The following is a 21,715-nucleotide window of genomic DNA, read 5'->3' as shown; positions in this document are numbered from 1 at the left end:
CCACAGCTCTACTTGCAAATTATACCGTGAGAAATCTGCCCCTTAGGATTTCTTATCAAACAAGATGCATGGCAGCTCTGTGCAGGCTGGAAAAATCGGCAAGAGCCTGGTCCAGCCTTGAATAATTCAGTACTTGGGGTACCACATGGCTCTTGAGTGCAGCCTCCCCTTGGTGGTCTTCTCCAACCATCTTGGTTCTAATCATTATCTCTCCTTAAAAGAGTCTCCTGTGGCAGATGCTTCTCATATTCTTGCTGTCAAGGAGGTGGGAAACCATCAGGTAGATTTCAGGATCACAATCAGGACATAAAAATGCTGTATCATGACAATTTCTGTGTTGGGATCACCTGTCCCAATGCAAGTCCCAGCTATTAGGGAGAAAAACTGGGGGCCAAGAGCTAAGAGTCTGCAGCAGCTGTCCGTTTCTAACAGAGACAATGTCCTGGTGAACTAAGCAAGTTACTTCCTCTCATCTCTTGTTTATTATGAAGGATTATCCTGATCTTTTGGGATGGCTTTTGGGAAGCAAGATGAAGGTCTCAAGGCAGGGTTGTAGCAGAGAGCTGCATCCCAAACTCACTGCCAGACAGGGCACCATCTGCAGTTCTCAGCACAAATCCACTGGGATCAGTGGAACCTGGATGCCTTCATCAGGTTGGAGCTGAGTACAGTGGGTTAATGTTCTCTCAAAGTGTTTGAGTTGGCCAGCCTTGAGGTGGATTCCAAGTGTATTTTATGGATCTCTAATCTTTGAACCCCAAATCTGACAAGTGCACTATGGACCAGTTTCTCACACAGCCATGATACTGTTTTCATTTAGAGTGGTGCCTTTCTATGTGTAGGTACCAGCTGTTTTGGGAAAAGTGGTCACACTCAAAGCACCAGAGATTTCTGTTGCTTCCAAGGCATTACATGAAAGGAGAGTGGCTGTTTACTTAGGTAGATAGGACAAGGGGGAACAGTTTTGAACTAGGAGAGATTTAGGTTAAATGTTAGGAATAAACTCTTTACTCACAGGATGGTGAGGCACTGGCATGGTTTTCACAGAGAAGTTGTGGATGGCCCATTTCTGGAAATGTTCAGGGCCTGGCTGTACTAGCAACCTCATGTAGTGAGGGTTTGAGCTAAGGTGTTTGATGCAGCCTCTGGAGTGTTGTGGACATGGGAGGAATGAGTTGGATGTAACACTGAACCAGCCTCTTTTCTTTCCATGCAGCTGTGAGAGGATACAGGTGACCCTGAACCTGGATGGAATAGTTCAGGTGCTGGACTACCACCTTAGTGATACATCCATTGGGATGATGACCAGAATTGCAGTCCTGAAATGGCTTTACCACTTGTACATCAAGACTCCTCGTAAGGTAAGTTGGGGACTCAGCATTCGACTGAGTTTGTCAGCTCCCAGCCTGTCCCATTGCTTTGACAGCAGTGCAAATTGTCATTGTCTTGGTAGTTTTGCAAATGTGTCCACCTGCCTTTTCTGAGAAGGCTTTGGCTGCCAGGTATCCCATAGCTTGAGGAAGAAGAGCTCTCCAGCTCAGATGGAAAGTGCTGGTGAAGCTCTTGGCAGCCTCCCTCAGGGCAAGTGTCCTGTGGCTGGGCATGACCAGGCCTGTAGGACTGATGCCACCCATCCTTGTGCTTCCAGATGTTCCGACACACCGACAGCCTCTTCCCCATCTTGCTGCGGACCCTCTCAGATGAGTCGGATGAGGTAGGTGCTGCAAAAATCCTGGAAACTTACTGTCTCCACATCTAGCTGGCCTTTGGGGTTTTGGTGGCACTGAGGTATTTTGTGAGGCTTGGCCAATGTTGGCACTGAGGGGTTTTACCAAGTTGGCCAAACTGAAGAAGACCCAATGCAGAGCCTGCAAGTACTTGCCCAGCTGAAAACCCTGATGTCTTGGGGGTTCTCTGATGTATGAACATTGTTCTCCATCTCGGAGAGTTGATCATTCAAAGCAGCTCCTAAGAATCCTTTTTGCCTGTCTGGGAAGGCAGATGGGGCATCACCCATGGGACTAGGGTCATGGTAAGAACCTTGTTGAGTGGGAGTTCAGGTGCTTTGCAACAACCTCTGTAAAGATGCAAGGGGGATTGTGTCCAAGCTGGCAGTGCCAAATCCATATTCATGTGGCATTTAAGCAGCACCCACTGCTTGGACAGCAAAGCAGCATTGCTGCAGTAGATGCCCAGTGGCATCAGGTTGGCTGGGAACCACTCAGCTTGGTAGTGAGCAGAGATAATCAGGCAGCAACCTGGGTCAGCTTGCTCTGCTGTTGAGCTCTTCATCTCCCACCTCCCAAGGTGCTGCACCATTTTCCCGCTTCCTTGTCTTGCTTCTTCACCCTTCTTCTCTGGTTCCAGTCATCTCAGTTTTGGTGGTGTTGTTGTCTTATCCCCTCTAAGTTGTTCCCTGGAGCATTTCAGTGCTTGGGTGGGAGGCCAGCAGCATGGCCCACAGCTGGCCCAGGCACTGGTAGAGCCTCCATCATCAGCTGGATCCTCTTGCCCAGAACTACAAATGATCCTGGCTGGTTTCTCATCCCAGACCTTCCTCATGGAATAAAAATCACACGCTGTTCTGTGCATTACATGGTCAGAGCACCAAACCCCAATACTGCAATAAATCCCATGTGTGAGGGGGTTGTTAAGAGAGGAGGGAAGGGAATGAGCAAGCAAGGGAATGACTTGCAAAGGCAAGCAACTCCCTGGCCATTTTCCATCCCCTGCTGCTTACAATGCAGACCTTTCCAAAAGAGTCCCCGAGCACACATCTGCCTTTGCAACGCTCTAGAAAGCCTGCATCTTGCAGATAGTCTCTCCAGCTTGGCAGGAGATCTCTGTGAGTCATGTTGCAATTACACTGCTTATTAATATTTGAAAAAAACAGTGAAGAAAGGACCCTGGTGGTGCATTTCCTCCATGTGACATAACTGGGAATGGCTCAAAAGTAATTTTAAGCTGATTTATTTAATCCTGGCTTCTATTTATTTAAATGTTTGGAGGTGGCTTTTTTTTTTTTCTGTAAGGAAATCCATAGACGAGTCAATCCATTAAACACCACCACTCAGCTGGCTGTCAACCAGATTTGCTGCTTTCTGCAGAGGAAATAGAAATGACTGAAATAGTAGGAAGGTTTTGAGCTGGACATTTTTGGGAATGATGAGGACACTCTGAGCTAACTGACCTGCTATGTCAGTGCCTGTTAGGAAGGGGGATGTGGGGTGCTTGCTTAGCCAGTGCAGTATTTCTGTCCCAAGTCACCTGCAGGCTGTGACCCCTTCCCAGAAGCTCCTGGATAACAGCTCCTGGATAACACCTGGTCAGCATGGGGGCCTGTGTGAGCTAAAGATCAGCTCTGATGAGGAAGCATCTCTCTCCTCTTTCCAGATAGGGCTGTGCACATTGTGTGGTGTAGCACGAGGTGTACACTCATCCTCAGAGGGTTTTTGTGCTTTGTCCTGTGATGCTGCCCTCCCCAAGGGAACCTGCTCAGCAGCAGTGTCAGTATCATCTTTAATCCCAGCAAGGCTGAACATCCTTCTGTAGTGCCTAGAGTTCTCCTCGCTCCTGTACACGGTTTGGAGGCTACCTGTCATTCTGCTGATGTGCCCTGGAGCAGCTGTTTGTAACCAGCTCATCACCAAAGGATAATCTGGCTTCAGAGGGTCAGTGCTAGTCTGTGCATCAGACTGAAAGACTGTACTCAGGCACCTTATTTTTAAGGTCTTGTCTTGCTGAGTTGCTCTCAGTCTCTCTCTGCATTGTCATAAATAATCAAGCTCAAAGCAAAGGAAAACTCATGTTGGATGGAGCCAGATCCATGCCCCTTAAGTTCTCACCCCTGTTTTTGTCATTCAAGTAGCACAGGGTGTTGCACCACCTCCACTGTGCTGAACAGGGGCCAGTAACTCATGATGCATCTGCAGTGTCCTGAGTCATCTCTGCCATCTCTCCTATTCCCCTTCCTACCCAATTCTCCTGTGCCTGTAAAGAAATGGTCAAGAGACCTCGTTAAGATTCACAAAGGCAGCACAGAGAAGTTGGAGCAGAGCTGAAGCAGGCAGTTCCCTTTGATATGTAGACAAGTCAGGATCCAGGATTCCTCTCTGTCAGATGCTGTGCTGCTGCACTGCGTCACCTCATGCTGCTTCCTGTGCTTTCTGACAGGGAGATGTTCTGTCCTGCCTTTGAGACCTGGTTTTGAAGGCAATCTATGAAAGCCCTGCTTAAAATTTGATGTGCTTGAAAACTTCCTTCCAAGACGTAACTGGATCCTGCTGGGAGTGGGTTTTTCTGCACTATCTGCTTGCTGCCCTGGTTGAAAAACTGATGTTAGAAGAGATGAAAAGTTAGGAAATGATATTTGGGAGCAGTGAGTGGGACCTTTCCATCTGCAGGCTTAAGGCACCACTGCTGATAGGCACTGCTGAAAAGAAGACACATTCTTCAAATTGCCTCCTCCTGCAAGTTCATGGTGCAAAAGCAGCTTTGGATGTAGTCTCTCAGTTCCCTGGATTCTGAATAGATCCAGGCACTGAGCTGAAGTGAACACAATAGGAGCTGAGGCATCTCTGAGAAAACTGCAAAGCAGTGACGCTACTCAGTTTCTTTCTTTGCTTTTTCCGGCTCTTTTTCTTTCTTTGCTTTTTCCTTTTTCTGGCTCCAGAATGGAATGGTTTCTTTATGGCTGAACATGTTCCTGTTTGCTTATCTGCTCCCCTCAATCTTGTTGGGGGTTGAAAGTTGTGCTGGGACTTTTGTCTGAGTCATGCAGGAATGACGCATGAGGTGGAGCTGGTGTCTGATGTGAAGCAGGATAGACTCTGGCTTCCTCAACTCTGCTAACATGAAAACCAGGGCTGGGCAAGGCTTTGAGTACAGAAGCACTTCTTTCAGAAGTCTCCTCAAGAGTTGGTGACCTTCTCTAGAGAGAGTGAACTAAGCCTTGGCTGCTACTGACTTTGGAGGGCGGGTTTAGATGAGTTACTAAGAAGAAATTCTTCCATCTGAGGATGGTGAGACACTGGCACAGGTTGCTGAGAGAATCTGTGGCTGCCCCGTCCATTAAAGTGTTCAGGTTGGGTGGGGCTCTGAGCAACCTTACCTAGCAGAAGGTGTCTCTGCCCATGGCAGGGGGTTGGAACCAGATGGTCTTTAAAGGTTCCCTTCCAACCCAAACCATTCTGTGATGTACTTGAACCTCTGCATGGCCCTCGAGCCAACTTCCCACAAGAAGCTGAAATGTTCTGCCCTCTCTTGGGTTTCCAGTATTAAACTAGAAGAGAAGAAAACCCTGGGATGATGGTATACTGATAGTCATCTCTTTCCTTTGCATGTCCTGCTGCCGTGTCTTGCTGCAGCACTGCAGGGTTTCAAAGCCAGGTCTGTGCCCTGCTCAGAGCTCTGCTGTCACACTGAATCCTGGTGAACTTCTCCTGTCACACCCAATCCCAGTACAATGACACTGAACAAAGGCTTGTGCCAAAGCAAATAGCTGTCTTAGTGTGGCTTGGTTTGGAGCTTTGCTCTGTTGGGTTTAGAGCTATTGTCCTCCAGCTCCTGGCCTTTCATCTGCCACAGCTGAAATATTGTGACCTGATGCAAAGCAGAGGTGTAAGCTAAAACTGCAAAGAGAACTGCAATATGCCTGGCTTTATTTAAACTTTTTTTGGTGGTAAAGCTTCTCTGGAGGGAGACTCAAAACTATGAGGTACTGAAGCAAGGAGGCAACTGGCTTTCAAGAGAGACCCTGAGGATGAGCTTGGGACTGAAATGAGGTATAAAGAAATGTGTATAATTCCAGTCAGATTGTGGAAAATGCAGTTAGCCTGGTTTGCCATAAGTGGAAGCAGCTTGTAAGCAGAAGTGGGGTGATGCTTTCTCAGTGGACTCAAGACCACCTGGTTTAACAATAATCTATGTGCTGCATCCTGCAGAATAGGAAGTTTCTTTGTGGGGAGTATGATCCATAGGGAGCTTCTTGGCTTAGGCTCAGTTTCAGACCACAGTTTCATAACTTACATATACATATGTATATGCAGTTTATGTGTACAGTGAGCAACTGGGGTAAACTGGCAATCTGGGCTTGAGCTGGTGCTTGTAGCATTCCTGGGTGAAGTTATGGAGCAGACTAAAACCACAGAAAACCTGACTGCCATGGAGGACAGGCAATCTCTGTCCTGGGAAGCTGACTCAGAGAGGGTCTAGGGTAGAATGGAGATGTAGGATGCAAGATTTGGTGAGCTGGGCTTTGAGTGCCTGGTTCCCTGTGTGCAGAGGGAGGTGGTGAGTGGGAGACAACAAATAGAAGTGAATGCTTTGCCTGTCATGAGCTCTAGGACTGTGGGTATTGAGTTTCAAGAGTTTGCAGGCATCCAGCCTCCCACAGCATGACCTGAAGGGATACTCCAGGGCTGTTTCAGCCCCATTCCACCAGCTGGACCTGTGTTGCATCCTTCCCTGCCCTTCAATGCATGAAGCAACAGCACTCATGGCACTTGGACATGGTTTGGTTGTGAGCATGGCGGTTGGACTCGCTGATCTTAGATTTTTTTTTTTTTTTCCAACTTAAAGAATTCCATGACTTGATGATCCTTGTGGAGCTCTTCCAACTCAGCATATTCTGGGATTCTATGATTCTATGAAATACCTCTTTGGCCTCCTGCCCTGGCTGGCATCAGGTGGCATGTAAAGCTCCCATGTGTGCTAATTAAACACATTTAAAGGGGTGCTCTGAGCTGTGAGAGTGTTGGGTGCTGCCGGCCTGGCCCTCACACCCCCAGCAGCAGGGACAGTGGGGGATTTACAAAAGCAGGAGGGTGGGCAGGGAGTTTTCAGGTTCCAGCTTGTTTTGGGATGGCTGTAGCTCTGTTACTAAGTGCCTTCCCCCACTGCCAGCTGTATTTGCTGGTGCTGTGAGCATGTGTCAGCGTGACCTGGCAGGATTTGCCCTGGGGAGGAGAGGAGAAGCCCCCGGGCCTTCTGCCTTCCCTCTGCTCCCCATCCTCTCCTGGGAAGGCAAAAAAAGTAGATCTTGGCAAGATCAGAGGATAAAAGTTGCTGTGTCGGGGACCTAAAAAGAGGTTTGGTTAAATTGGTGTGGGAAGATTAATGATGGGCTTTCTTTTCTTTTTCTGTCTTTAAAGCTGGAGGCAGGGGGGGGACACAAGTTTGCTTTTCACAATGTGTGTGTCTGGGGCTCAGCCAGCCTCGCTCCTGGCCACTCCTGGCTCCAGGACTGCCTGCCCATGCTCACCTCCTTCCCTGGCTACAGCTAAAGGCATTGGAAGGAGGAAAAATATAAAACAAATGGGACTGCATTTATGCTGTGGAGAAGGAGGAAGCAGCCAGCAGCATCCTTGGCTTTTCCTTGTTCCCGCTGGGTCTCTCCACTGCCTGCATTGCCCATCCTGGAAATGCCATGGGGGTTTCCACAGCCTCCCAGATTTTTGGGCCTCTTTGAAGTGCTTTGCAGCCCTTAATGTTCTTGTTTTCTGTCTTGGTAGTATCTTGCTTCAGCTGAATTCCCATCTTCTCCTTGGCAAGAATAACTTATCTTGAGTGCCCCATTTCATTGCCCAGGGAATATTAGATGTCCACTAGGACATCCAAGGCCATCCAGGAGCATCTCCCTGCTGCACACAGGCATTTTAATTTATTCCTGTTTTTCACAGCTTATCTGTAAATACCAGCAAGGACAACACCTTGAGGAGCCAGTCCATACCCTTCCGCTGCATGTGTCCCAGGAGCTGCTGCTGCAGCCTGCTCTGGTGTCCTAGTAGTCATCATGTGCTGTGGGGTGCTAAATCTCACTCCCAGGGGTCTGCAGCACATTTGGGGTCCCCTCCCCTTCCTCTGCCTTGAGCTGGGGCCAGCCCAGGGTTCTGATAAGAGGCAAATGCCCCCCCTTCCAGGAGCACCGAGGCACCGCTTTGCGTGCACAGGGAGGTGCATCCCACCCAGCACTCCCCATCCAGGGGCTGCTTCCCCCCGTGCCACTGCCAGCAGAGCTGCTCTCGGCTCCATTCAACCAGAACAAGCGGCAAATTAACCTGACCTAGATCTGGAGAGGCTGACAGTTGTGTGTGCCCTCGAAATCTGTGCTCTGGAGGCAATGCAGGGAGAAATCTTGCCTATTCTCAGAGAGAAGAAATAGCTGCTTATTTATAACTGTCTGGAAACCTGCTTCTCATTCCCTGGCCACCCAGAGCTCGTCCTCTTCCATGCTGCTCTTCATCCCTGTGCTGGGAATGGCTTGAGACATTGGACAGGTCTCCCCATCCATCATGACGCTGCTTCTCCTGCTCCTTCCTATTTACACTAACCAGGCACACATTTGCCCACAGCAGGGCACACTGTCCTATGTCTCATCACCACTGGAAAACCTTCCCAGAAATCCCCTCGGGATCAGGAAAACGCCCCTGGGGGCTGATCCTGCGGGCTGGCTGTCAGGAGCACACCTTTGCCTGGCAGCTGGGGTGGGCTCTGGCCCTCAGCTCCAGCGCTGCCGGTCCGAGGGCCGCTGGGTTCCTGAGGGATGGGACCAGCTCGCTCCTGGTGCAGCCGGCCGTTGCCATGGCAATGGCAGGATATTGCTTTCTTACAGCCTCCTGGCTCGCACAAAGCCAGCCAGCTCCAGCTCTGCTCAGCACAGGGATGTGCAGTGCATACCAAGCACGCCTGCCTTTCCTCTGTCCCCAGCTGGGAGCCCTCTCCAGAGCATGCGGGGAAGAATCAGCGGGAGCTGGAGCTTCCTGCCTCTTTCCCACGGCTGGAAAACCCCAGGTCTTTGCTGCCTACTCTTGCTCCCAACGCTCATGTACCGATCCCTCCTGCTTGTTATTTCCTCCGTGTTTTTCAGTGGCAAAATTCAGCCTATGCTGCTTTTTCCACCTCCTGCCTGTAACCTACTACAGGTGGGGTACTCCTTAACCTCTCCAAAGCTATGCTCTCCATGCATACCCTCCAGTGGTGCTGGTCACTGCTGTCCTGGCTACCCTGGCCAGAGCATCCTGACCCCAAGCAGGATCTCAGAGATGGGGCTCATGACACAGCTCTGAAAGGCTGGATTGAGGATCTGACCTCAAGCCATGACTCTGAAAGCTTTGGGATGCAGCAGGCTTGTTTCTTGCCTAGCCTGGGGGCTTGGTCATGTTTCCTCAAGCTGTCAGAGCTGCTGGTGAAAACTCAGCTGGATGGTGTGGCTGGGTGGGGGCACCCGGGCAGCAGTGAGTGCAACAGGAAGGCAGTCATGAGTGGCCAGGCCATGCTGTACATCAGCCACACAGTGCCTCAGCTCCTGGTTGTGTTGGGTTTGGCAAAATGCACCACATGAATGAGAGTCCTGGCTCTTGCCTGACTGCCAGCCCTCGTAGCCAAGCTCTGAGTCCCTTTGCCAGTTTCAGCTAACATGACTTGGAAACCTTTATGGGTGTTATTTCCCCATTGTGAGAGCCTGAGAACCAAGTTGGTGCCTGTTCAAAGGCTGCAAGTTCAGCTGAGTCACATGGTTAGCCACTAGAGAACCTACACAGGGCTTCAGGAGCCCTGGCATCCTCAGCTCTGCTCAGGGACGTCCTCCACTTGAAACAAAACACCAACAGCATCTCTGTCTGAGCCACAGATGCTTGAAATCCAGACAGAGAGGGAGCACCAAAGTCCTCCCTCTGCCAGGGACCACAGACTTCTCTCCCTGGAAGAGGATGAAGGCTGGTGATGGTAGGGTCCTTCCATGCTGGCAGTGAGCTCCCAGCCTTGACAGCATCACAGAGGTGCTGTATTCTTCAGGGACAGCAGTACAAGTTGTTGTCTTTTTTTTTCCCTGCCTTTGGGAGCTGTGAGTTGAGACTTAATCATGTTTATAGGCACAGGGTCTTCCCAAGCATGCTGGACCCTTGTGGTGCCTGTGGCAGGCTGCTTCCTCACCACTGCCTCTACACCATACACAGCCTAGACACCACACTGCCTGCTCTGAGGCTGCTGGGGTCTTGAAAATCAGCCTTAATTACAAAAAAAAGCCCCCAAAATGCACTCAGCTTAAGATATCTGTCTGTGCAAAAGAAAAACCGAGGAGCTCCTCTTTCTGATTTTCAGGGGTTTTATTTTCCAGCATAATTTAAAAAAAAACCAAAAAAACAACACCATAATTGGCTTTTTGTTTTTCCAGGGGTAGGGGTTTTCTATGTTATCTCAGAAACTAAAACTCCTGTATAACAGGAGCTTTTCAGGAAGATGCATTGTGAGAGCACAGGGAAAGCCTGGGATACTGTGCTGGTGGGCAGAGGGTGGTTGGGATGTGCTGTACCAGATGTTGAGGAGTACAGACGTGGCAGTTGACCCTTCTTGGCAGCCTTTTTGCTCTGCATATCCCTGCTGCACTTAGAGCATCAGGGACAGCTCATGAAACATCTCAACCCAAGGACGTTTGAATGAAGGGGGACCCAAAATAGCCTGAGACATGAGAAGGGTTGGGGATGGAAAAAAAAAAACCCACCCAGTAATAACTTCTCCAGAAGTGCTATATATAGACTGATTTGGTGACTTCTGGAAAGAAAGAGCTATGAAATCTGAATGGCAGCTCTGGCTTGACATCCTGAGCTGAGCCTTCCTTGGGATGCTGCCTTGCAGAGGGGAGCTGGCTGGTATGTGCCCCCAGAACATCCCTGTGCTCTTGCTGGGATTGTCCCAAATCTGAGGGTATGAAGGGAACACAAATCCCAGACTTCCACAAACTGGGACAAGGGGAAGCAAGCCCTATTCCTCGTTATGTAAATTTGGTTTAATTTCATATGCTTCCTCAGGACTCTCAGAGCAGAAACTGGGGTTTTTTTTCCTCTTGTCTTTACTGCCCCATCCCCTCTGCAAACATTTGAAATTTCCACTTGGAATTTTGTAGGTAGCCCTCTTTTACTATACCTTTCTCAGTGTGCTGGGATTTGGTATTTGCTTCCCACCTCACCCTCTCTGTATATGGATTTGGAAAGGAAAGCTCACCCTGCACCATCCCTCTCTCCACAGGTTATCCTGAAGGACCTGGAACTGCTGGCTGAGATTGCTTCTTCCCCAGCAGGACAGACAGAGGAGGGGCACGGTCCCTCCGATGGCTCCGATGTGCGACCTGGCCCAGTGGAGCTTCATGTCCCAGCCAGGCCTGGCCAGCTGAGCTCCTCCAGTGAGTGCCTCCCTGCTTCTGGGCTCTCCCCATGTTCCATGGCACCAGTCAGGTTTGCTCAGGCAAAAGGAGAAGCTTATTTTATAGTAATAAATCAATGTCTTCATCCCCACCCAGCATGGTTTGGGAATCGAGTCTGCCATGGCACAGACCAGGGCACTGCTTTTATTTTTGCTGCTTTTCCCTCTAGTTTGTGTTTTGGGGATTTAGGGCTCAGTTTAGCAGCAGGATGCCCCAGAGGCCAGTGGAGAGATGTCATTGTTGTCCTATTTTTTATGGGACCTTGGGCTCCAGCCTCTTTTCTCCTTCTAAAAGCCCTCAGAGCCCTAGAATCAGTGCAGGATAAGATGCTGGCTGCAATCCCAGATCTCCAAAACATCCATAGATCTGCAGAGGGATCCCTGTGCCAGGCTGCCCACATTGGCTATGAACTGTTATGTTGCTCTGAGTGTCTGGCAAAACCTCAGGAGAGAGATGAAGAGGGACGATCCTATTTTCTGGGGACTTGGGAGATTAAAAAAAAAATAACCTTTCATTAATTATCCTGCACATGGGGAAATTTTTTTCACCTTCCCTTGTCTGTGGTTCATGCTTTACAGTTGCTTGGCTTCTCCTTCTCCTCCTCTGCTGCTATTTAAGAGCCTCCCTGTTGTACTCCCCAGGCCAGGTCGTCCCAGCCAAAAGCACGTTTCATGTGAGCTTTGGATTGCAACCCGAGCACTGAGCCAAGGCTGCCTCTCCCTGCAGAGGATGCAGCCACAGGGCCTTGCAAAATCACCACCAGAGTGAGAGGCTTTGCTTTCCCATCCTCAGGCTTTGTTTTCTCTGAACATCCTGGATCACTCACCCCTCCCTGGTCTTACAAATGTCTGCACCAGCAACCAGCTCAGGTCTTTGGCTGTTCAGGGTGGGATTTTTTTTTTTTTGTGGATCTACCTGTTTTCCTGTTGGCAGCTTTTCTCTGCAATGGAGAGGTGAGGGCTGCAGAGCTAGTGACCTCCCTGAGCTTTCTGCAAGTCTCATCCATCCTCCCACTGTCAGAAGTGAGACTGCCTGGGTGGAGCAGCTCCTGCAGCACTGGCCAAGCAGCTGAGGAGCTGCAGTTCAGCTCGCACTGATGGTTGTCTGAGGTTTCCTTCCTTCTGGATGATCTAAAAATAGCAGGCTGGATGGCGTGGATCCTAACGACTGCCCTGGCCCCCGTTAGCTATCTGGAAGAGCAACTTGGCTTCACTTACTCAAGTGTAACCTTTAAAAAGAGTCTGGCTCTCCCCTCCTGGAGTAGATCTGCTGGAGCCAGAGCTCCCGTTGCCCTAGGGTGGGACAGCTTGCCCCCACACAGGTCCTAGTGAGATCTGGCTTCCTCACCTATTTTCCTCTTTCCTATAATGCACCAGAAAATTGTTCCTTAAGAATTTATTTGGAGCTGAGCTTTGCAGGGTCATTGGCTTTTAACCAAAGGCAGATGTTTTTGGGGAAGGGAAAAAGGAGCTGGTTCATTGGCCTTGGGTGTTTATCATGGCCCCAGCCCCGTCTGGCTTTGACCACCCAAGGCTGAGACTGGATGGGCTGCTGGGGAGTTCCCCCAGGGAAATTGAGGGTCAGAGCTGGGCCAGGACCTTCCTGGATTATGCCTGGAAAATCAGAGGCTCCTGAAAAATACTCCTTTTGCCAGAGGATTGCTTTTTGGAGCAGAACCAGTGGCCGGTGGAAATCCCCATGTCTGAGCATGGTCCCAGGTGGTGAGAGCGAGTGAGCCAAAACTCTGCCATTCCCAGGCAAAAATGATGAGGTGATGGCAACAGAGAGAGGGTATACCCCTTTCTGGAGTCACTGGTTTTGTACTGGGATATATGGGATGATTCCCTAAGGTGCTGTGGTTTGGACAGTGCTGTATTGGCAGTAGGATGGATGCTGTTTCCCCATTAGAGTGGGGGCTGCAGGGTCCCAGCACTTCTCCCCAGGGTTAAATCTCTCCATTCCCTTCATCCACTTCAGACTGAGATGCCATTGAAGCCAGCAGTGGGAGCAGAGCTGCTGAGCTATTCCAACCCAAATCCTCTCCTATCCCAGAGGCCCTTCCAAATGTGCAGTTGGTGGCTTTGCAGGTAAACAAGCAAGGTCACCCTTTGAAATCCTTGAGCTCGTGGCAGATTTCCTGCTGTGCTCTCTGTCCTGGCGCTCCAGGCTTTGCTAGCCAAGCAGTAAGGGCAGGAGTGGAGGTGGAAGGGGCCAGTGCCCCCATGGTCTTCCCCGTGTTTCCTCTCTCTCCCTTTCTTCCCTCGGGATGTGTTTATGCAGTTGTTTCCCTGCCATTGAGTTTGGTTTCCTTCAGATGCTGGTTGATTAGTCAGGAAAGCTGTGTCCCACTTCCGCAGCCCGTTCCCAGCTCCAGTTTTTATTTAGCCACTTTGTTCTCCGGTTACGTAAGGTCAGCTGCCCTCGACGCCGTCCCCAAGCACAATGAACTGGGGCCAGCCCAGCTCAGCACTGCCAGGGAGACCCAGCATCTCCTCCTGACCTGCTCCGACTGCCCTGGGAGAGGGTGGCTGGTTTTGGCCTCCAGGAGTGTCTCCTTGGTACCTTCTGCCCACTTTTCCAGGGATAAGGGCTGCAGGGCTGTGCCCAAGAACTTCCCAGTTTTTGGAGTGATTGTGCAAATGCCAGTCTGGTCAGTACAATGGAAATCCAATGCTTGCTTTGCTTTGGGAGTGTCTTTTCTAACCCTGTAGAAGTTGAGACAAGTAGCAGATGACCTGAGAGTGGTTGTCACCAAGGTGAGCAGGTCAAGGGAGGTGGTTCTGTGCCTTTACTCCATTCTGGTGAGACCCCATCTGGAAGACTGCATCCAGATCTGGGGCTGTCAGCACAGGAAGGACATGGACCTGTCGCAGCAAGCCCAGAGGAGGTCACAGAGATGATCAGAGGCTGGAGCACCTCTACTAAGGAGACAGATTTGGAGTTGAGGTTGTTCAGCCTGAAGAAGGTTCCAGGGAGACCTTAGAGCCTCTTCCAGTGCCTGAAAGGGCTCCAGAAAAACTGGACAGGGACTTTGGACAAGGCATGGAGTGACAAGACATGGGGGAATGGCTTCAGGCTGAAAGAGGGTAATTTTAGATTAAGTATTAGGAAGAAATTCTTTATTGTGAGGATGGAAAGGCACTGGAAGAGGTTGCCCAGAGATGTGAAGTGCCATCCCTGGAAGTGTTCAAGGCCAGGTTGGATGGGGCTCTGAGCAACCTGGTCTAGTGGGAGGTGTCCCTGCCCATGACAAGGGGGTTGGACTAAATGGCCTTTAAATGTCCCTTCCAACTCAAACTGTACCATGATAGGTGGAAGCCCTCCAGCCTCATCTACAGCTCTGCTCTTCACAAGAGACAAAAGCTCATTCCAAAAGGTTGCTAGACCAGCTGCTGCCTTGCACAGGGTAACTCTTGCACACATCTCTTCCTTCCTTTCTGCACAGCTTTGTAAGGTGAAGCAGTTACAGCCCTTTGTTTCCTCTCCAGCTTGGTCTGGTCTCTCCTGCCTGGCTTCCTGCCGGAGGTGGTGGGGACAGTGCTGCTCCCTCTGAGCACCTCACGCTATAGGATGTTTACTGGGAGTCTGATTCCATATGTGGAGTCACTAATGTGCCTGAGGTCACTGGTTTCCACTGGCAGACCATGGAGATCCCATAGTCACTAGATTACCCTGGAGGAGACTGCTAGAAGTCCCTCAGAAATGTAGTCTCTTGAGTTTAGTCTTGCTGTATCCCCCCTGGAGAACATGCAGCATTCCAGAGTGGAGATACACTGTTTTAGGCGTTTGCTTTTGACATATCTTTGGGAGGATTTTATTCTCAGTGAGCCAAACCACTCCCTTTTTGTTGTCTGTTGCTTCAACTGTGTCATTGTAGATCTGCAGAGGTGGCAGCGTATGACAAGGTCTCAACTCCAGACAGTCTGTAAAATGTTAGGGCAGCCTCTGCAAACATCAGGTGAGAGTCTGTAGTGTGCAGGAGGTCCATGAAAGGTAGAAAAAAGGTGACTTCTTGTCTGATGGCTCAGATTTGCTAAACTGCTATTTCCAGTGTTAGAGAAGGATAAAGTGAAACCCTTCCTTACTCATCCTCCCCACAAAAGGCAGTGAGGCAGATGACATCACACCATTAACCACTTGCTCTTGAAGGAGCCAGTTTCCAACAGCTTTTGTAGAATCAGGAGTGTGACAGCAGGGACCAGAGGAGCCAAGCAGGCAGGAGAAAAGAGAGCTGTCCTGAGTGCTCCAAACTCAGCAGTGTGGTTCCTGATGTTTGGTGTCTGTGGCATCTCTTTTCCTACTGGCATGAAGCTGTTCAGGAGTGTTGATTGTCAAAAACACTCTTCTGCTTCTTGAGGAGGAGAGGAATTTGAAAGAAAGGCTGATCTGTTTGTTTTCCTGGATGCAGTCTAATAGAGGAGCTGGGATGCCTTGGAAAGCCCCAGGAGAGACCATCCAGATGTAGTGTTAACTCGCCTGGCGTGCCTCCAGGTATCCATCCCTCCTGAGATGGTCACAGCACACAGCCAGCCAGAAAGCCTGGGGATTCCCAAATAACAGCTGGGATTACTGATTTGTAGTGGTGGACAAAGGAGAAGTTGATGGTGTAGATAAATCACTCGTAGCCAAGCCTCCTTTGGAGTTACTTTGCTGGGCTGCCTCAGTTTCCCAAAGATGTGAGGAATTTGTGGGGTGAGGTGAGGAATGAGGTGAAAAACAAGCTAGGAGAGTGAATATTGGTGTGAAAACAGCCCAGCAAACCCCATTGCTGCTCATTCCTTCTGGTTGTGTTCTGTATACTTCACCTTTCCATGCAGGAGCCTCAACCCACTCTAAGCTCACCATGAAGCTTATCCATTCCTGGTTTGCATCTCTGCTGGGTACTTTGTGCCTCTGAACAATGGCTGAGCTATACCCTTGCTGCATTTTTGCTTATTGATTTACCTTAGCAAAGAAAAATGGGGCAGTAGTGAACTGCTAACCTTACTAGGAAAACCATCAGGATGATCATTGCCTGCTGCCTTCCTCCAAGGCAGCCATGAGCACAGACCCTGCATAAGGTGGGAGAGAGCAAGGAGCAGCAAAAGTTTCATTTGGCATCAAAATATGTACCCCAAGCCATCTGGGACCCCCTTTCTGTCGAGATGTTGAAGTCTCAGGAATTACAAACCCATGGCTCTTTAGCCAGGTAGGTAGGGGAGAAATATCCCTGTGTGTCCAAGCAAAACCAGGCTGAGTACAGCTCCTGGCTGTACAATCCAGAATTTTGGTGGGTTTATTTCGTCAGCAGCATCCTGTGCTCTGGAAAGGGGAGAGTGGAGGTTTTCCAGAGCCCAGCTGAGCTGCCGACATGTTCACATCTGTTTCCAGCTACGCCCTGCGCCGGCTTTCTGGGAGGAGGAGGGGAGGATTTGCCTTTTTTATGGCTCTATTTTTATCCTGCTCCGCGAGGCTTCACCACTCCGTGTTTGCAAAAGCTAAAATTCAAAACATCCTGGGGAAGGCTGCCCGGGGGAGACGCTGCACAGATTCCCACGTCGCTGCCCGGGGTTTCGCCGAGCACCATCTGGCAGTGCCGACTCCCACGCCGCTGGCGCTCGGGCCGGCTCAGGGCTCGCGGACCAGCTCCGGCTGCCGCCGGGTTTATCCCTGCTGCTCCCAGAAGAGCTGGGGGGGAGATCATTCTCTGGGCTGAGCTGGAAACATGATGCCTTGGGGAAAGCACTCGGGTGGGAAGGATGCTTGGCCTCGCCAACTCTTAGCTTACCCTCCCTATATCCGAGCTGAAATTGCTTCAATTAGAGATTGCGGTAAATCATTTTAGCTAAACCACCGCAAATACCCTTGTGGATACTCTTTAACCAGCTTACCCAGCTTTAGCTCGCTTCGGAAAGGATTCAATTCTGCTCCAATCTTATTTCAATTTGGTTTCAATGGAGTTAAGCAAGTCCACACCGGTTTTAATTAAGACTAGTTTGAAACCAATTATAGTAAATTAATAGAAGTTATGTTTTATGCCAGGGTGAAGTTCAGAACTTTGTGGCTGAGATAGGAAAATCCAAGTTCGTGTCGCAGTCTGCCAAGCTCACCCGGAGCAATGTGGGGACACTTTGGATACTGTAGGTCTCGACACAGCTCAGCCCATCAAGCAGCCAGACAGCCTGAATGTTCCAGGGTGATGTACAATATATATTTATAAGGGCCTTAATATAGATCCCTAATTGCCTGTCTCGGTTGATTTATAGTGTGGCCACGCAGGCGATGGGAACAGCGTGAGCCGCTGGTGAGCGCTCAGGGAGGCACTGGGGGTTTGCAGACATTCGCTGTGCTCCACTCGAGCTGGCACTCATGGCTGGGGGAACAGATGTTGGTATTGACTTAGATGATCCAAGAAGCCTGTTTGTGTCCCTGGCTCTACCCCAGTCTGTGAAGGGAATCTGGGGAAAGGATTTGTTAGCCTGGCATGCTGGGATGCAGAAGGTTGCTGTAGCCATTCATAGGACAAGGGATAATAGTGTAAAACTGACAGAATATGTTTAGCTTAGCTATTAAAAAGAAATTCTTTATTGTGAGAATGATGGCACAGGTTGCCAAGAGAAGATGTGGCTGCCCCATCCCTGTAAGTGTTCAAGGCCAGATTGGATCAACCTAGTCTAGTGGACGGTGTCCCTGCCCATTGTGGGGGGGTTGGAACTAGATGAGCCTTAAGATCCCTTCTGTGATTCAATTATAAGGACCCAGGCTGATGTGGACTCACTGCGGCCATATAGCTGCAATTCCCACATGCCTTTTGTCATGTTTCACTGCTCTGATGTTCCTCTGGGCCCAAAATTCCCATTTGTTCGTATTCTAGTGGATGTCTGGACTGAGTTTCATCATTGCTCTAAGCATGGATCTTTCTTCTTCCAGCTCCCTCCTCCACACCAGATTAAAAAAAAAAAAAAAAAAAGCAGCAGAGCTGTGACGTGCCACCAGCCCCAGCTACGTTAACAGCAGATCTGGCAGGTTACGGATCTGCAAAGTCTTTTGCTTCAGGGGAAGGGGGAGAGGTGCAAGCTTCAATTAATTATGCCACAGTTTTCTTAACACTTCTTCCTGCTTGTCTCTCGTGCTTCAGAGAAAACACTTGACAAGCTGCTCCTACAGTTCTGTCGGGCTGGGAATGCCACTGTGCTGAGCTGTAACCCGCAGGGCAGCAAGCTGAGCTCTGGGCTACGCCAGGAAGGGTTACACCATGGCACACAAGGTGCCAGCCACTTCCTAGACATCCTGTAAACAGAGCAAACGGGAAGTTTGGAGGATTGGGAGGCTTTGGAAAAGAACTGCTTTGCCTGCTCGGAAGAAGTATTGCCTGTTTAAGCTCCATCTGAGGTTTGGTTGAGCCTTTTACAGCCTGGCAGACCCCAATACCCTGGTTTCTCACTCCCAGCATTAGCCCTAGAGAGCACTGGCAAGGCTGCTCTGGCATGGTGTGCCACAGTGGAAACCTTCTTTAGGAACATGCAGGCATAGCTCCTGTGCACCAGGTGGGCAGAGGATGGAGAAATGATCCCTCTGGAGTTCAGTCTCATTGCTCCCAGAGGCAAAGGATGCTGAAAATGCTCCCTGGAGTAGGCATACTCACATGTTTTCTTCTAGGAAAAACAGGGCACATACTTGTTTTCACCATCTCTGTATCCCAGTTCTTCCTTGCTTCCAGACTGGGCAGAAGGGTCCAAGGTTCAGGAACCAGTTGGTGGAAGACAACAGCAGTACTGAAAGTCCTGCAGACTAGCTGGGATCTGATCTCCAAGGCAGTTCTGACTTTTGGATACTCAGCTGATCCAGCAGGTCGTTCCTAGTCTCCAGCTGAAGATGCAGGAGATGCTGCTCCACTTCAGAGCACATATCTAAAGGTGCTTGTAGCTGGTCTGTCTTGCAGCCATACAGCTCCGTACAGCTTTGTCCTGTGCACAGCAGAAATGCTGGTCCTGTGAGGGAGGAGAAAAATTGCTGCCTCCTCCTGTTTTTCCTTTGGGATGTGTTTTAGGATATGTAATGTTTGGCTGGAAGACATGCATGACAATGAGGCAGAAAGTTGGCTTTTCTTTGTAGAGGGAACACTGTGCCATTGATGCTGCTATGGGGCTCAGAGAGACTATTTTTGGGGTCTTGAGAAGAGAGAAACTCCAAGATGAGAACTTCCCCCAGACAAGCTACAGCACTGGAGCATTGTTAGCTGGTGGGAATGAAGATGGGATGTCCTACCTGCTGCTAGCTCGTATTGCAGCGCAGCCAGGTTTGGATGTCTCAGAGTTGCTGAGAAAATGGGCAAAAATATCACTTTGCAGCTTTGAAAGACAGTTTCTGCCTGGTCCTCACCTGCCTTCCCAGGCTCTGCTGGGAGAGGTTTCGGGCTGAGCTGCAGCAGGCACAGTGGGAAGGCAGATCTGCCCCATGTCACCTCCAGACCGTGTCTCTGCTCCCTTTAGAGCAGTGCTGAGCAGCTGTAGTGACGACACGTGGGGCATGGCTGCATTTTCACACTGGGTGCTCCCTGCCTTCCAACAAACACACCTTTGTTTTGGAGCACATTGGCTCGGCTGGATCCCTTTTTTTTTTCCTTTGCCCAGATCGTCTTCCGTGCAGCTGAGGGGAAACATGATGCGATGGTGAACACTTGTGCTCGGGGAGCTGCCTGCCTCAAAGCCTGGTTTGGGGTTACAGATATACCAAGGGGTGGGTGAACACACAGCTCCAGCAGGGAGAGGACACTGGGTTCTGGTCAGGATGACCTTGTATTTCATTTTCCTTTTTTTTGGCTCTGTATGTTCTCTTAGATGTTAAATCCAAACCTGGGTAAGCTGTCCTGCATGAATCTCTTGTGTATCATTGGGAGAGGCAGGATAGAAAACAGACCAGCAGCTTTTCCATCAGCTTTCCTGGGCTTTGGCAGCTTAATTACATCTTTAATTGGCTGCTCCGTGCTCCGCTGAGTGTCCATAGAAGCAGACAACATCCATAAATCAAACTGCTCAGGTTTCCTTTGGTTATCTGATGGAAATAGTGTGTGGAGAGTAGCCTTGGGGTGCTCGTGTGTGCTGGCTTCTCTCCTTAGCACAGTTAGATGTGGCCTTTCTGAAGGAGAAGTTAGGGAAGAGAGCTCCCCTTTTTGCAGAGTTGCCTTTGAAATGCTCTCTCCAAACATTTGCTTTGAGCACTGTCCTGCTAAATAAACCATCTCCCCTGGGGTTTCACTGTGGGAAAAGCAATCTTTACCTGCCAGCTCCCTGCTCTTTTGTTTGGAGGGGATATTTCCCTGAGCTGGCAGCTGCCCCTTTCCCTGCCAAGAGTCTCAGACCAGGAGAATCCCTAAGCCTGGAGCTCTGCTGTGGTTTGACCAGTACTTTATGGTAGCCCTGGGGCACATTGTATATGACACTTGTACCAAGTGGCTCCTGCTCAAGGAAAATCACATCACCAAGTGTAAACCAGTGTCTGTGACACACACCATGAATGTGTGTGTCTGCCACTACATGCACACTGGGCTTGGGGCATCTGTGGCTTATGGGGTTGGATTACAGGCTCTTCAACTCACCAGCAATCTGGTGGTTTTGGGATGAGTGTACATGCCATATCTGAGGAGATGGGATTGGCTCAATTTAGAGCCTCAGGCACTCCTTCTTCTAGCAGCTACTGAAGCTGAATAGCTCTGAGATGAACTCCCAAAAATCCCATTTTAACCCCAGGTGCTGCTTCCAGGGCTTCACCACCATAAGATGCTTTCTCTTGCGCTGGAGAGAGCTAGGACAGGGCTGGCTCTGCTTGAACCAAGCAGATGTGGTCATATGAGGCTTGAAAATCTTTCCATGCCCCTGCCCTTGTCATCTCAGTGCTGTGACCATGTGATAAGAATGTCTGCTCTCTCATGAAGGCTTTGGCAGCAGGGCCCTGGCAGCTCTAATTTGCTCTCCCCTTGCCTCCCCAGGTACAAAAGGCCTGGAATGCTCACCCTCCACCCCCACCATGAACTCCTACTTCTACAAGTTCATGATCAACCTGCTCAAGCGCTTCAGCACTGAACGGAAACTCCTGGAAACCAGAGGAGCCTTCATCATCAGGTCAGAGCACCCCACCAGCCTCACTGAAGCCCCTGAGCACCCCTGGGACGGGTGGGACGGGGATGGCAGGGTCAAGCAACCCAAGTACTACATTCATTCAGAGCCAAAACCATTTCCTCAAGCTTCCCTCGCACTCCAGCAAACGGTTTTGGAGCAAATGGGATTTGCCTTTCACATGTCAAGGCACCATATTTCTCTCTCCCATCCCCGGAGGCAAAGTGGCTCCTTATTAAACAATGTTGTCAGAGCCTGTTTCGTTAAGAAGCAACTAGACCAGCCAGAGCAGGAGACAGGCTTGCACTCGGAGTGCCAAGCTGAGTGAATCCCTCCAGCCGGCTTGGCAAGATGCTCACCCATCTAAAGCCATGTGTTTCAATGCATAGAGTTGGGAGATTTTGCTTCAGCTTTTTAAGGAGAG

General features: G+C 50.0%; 1 protein-coding gene across 1 annotated transcript in view; it reads left to right on the top strand.

Annotated features, from left to right (window-relative positions):
* The window catches only part of VAC14 (VAC14 component of PIKFYVE complex), a 59,556-nt gene that overhangs the window by 17,395 nt on the left and 20,446 nt on the right, over positions 1 to 21,715 (top strand). The window contains exons 11-14 of the mRNA XM_071440551.1: positions 1,217 to 1,361; positions 1,649 to 1,714; positions 11,023 to 11,176; positions 21,165 to 21,297. Of these exons, the coding sequence (XP_071296652.1) occupies positions 1,217 to 1,361; positions 1,649 to 1,714; positions 11,023 to 11,176; positions 21,165 to 21,297 (498 nt within the window). The remainder of the gene's footprint in view (positions 1 to 1,216; positions 1,362 to 1,648; positions 1,715 to 11,022; positions 11,177 to 21,164; positions 21,298 to 21,715) is intronic.

This window comes from Agelaius tricolor, unplaced genomic scaffold (genome assembly GCF_023055355.1).
Source record: "Agelaius tricolor isolate 1412-34295 unplaced genomic scaffold, bAgeTri1.0.p SCAF_15, whole genome shotgun sequence".
Taxonomy (NCBI): Eukaryota; Metazoa; Chordata; class Aves; order Passeriformes; family Icteridae; genus Agelaius; species Agelaius tricolor.
Note: the sequence above shows the minus strand (reverse complement) of the source record. Positions and strands in the feature narration are given on the sequence as shown.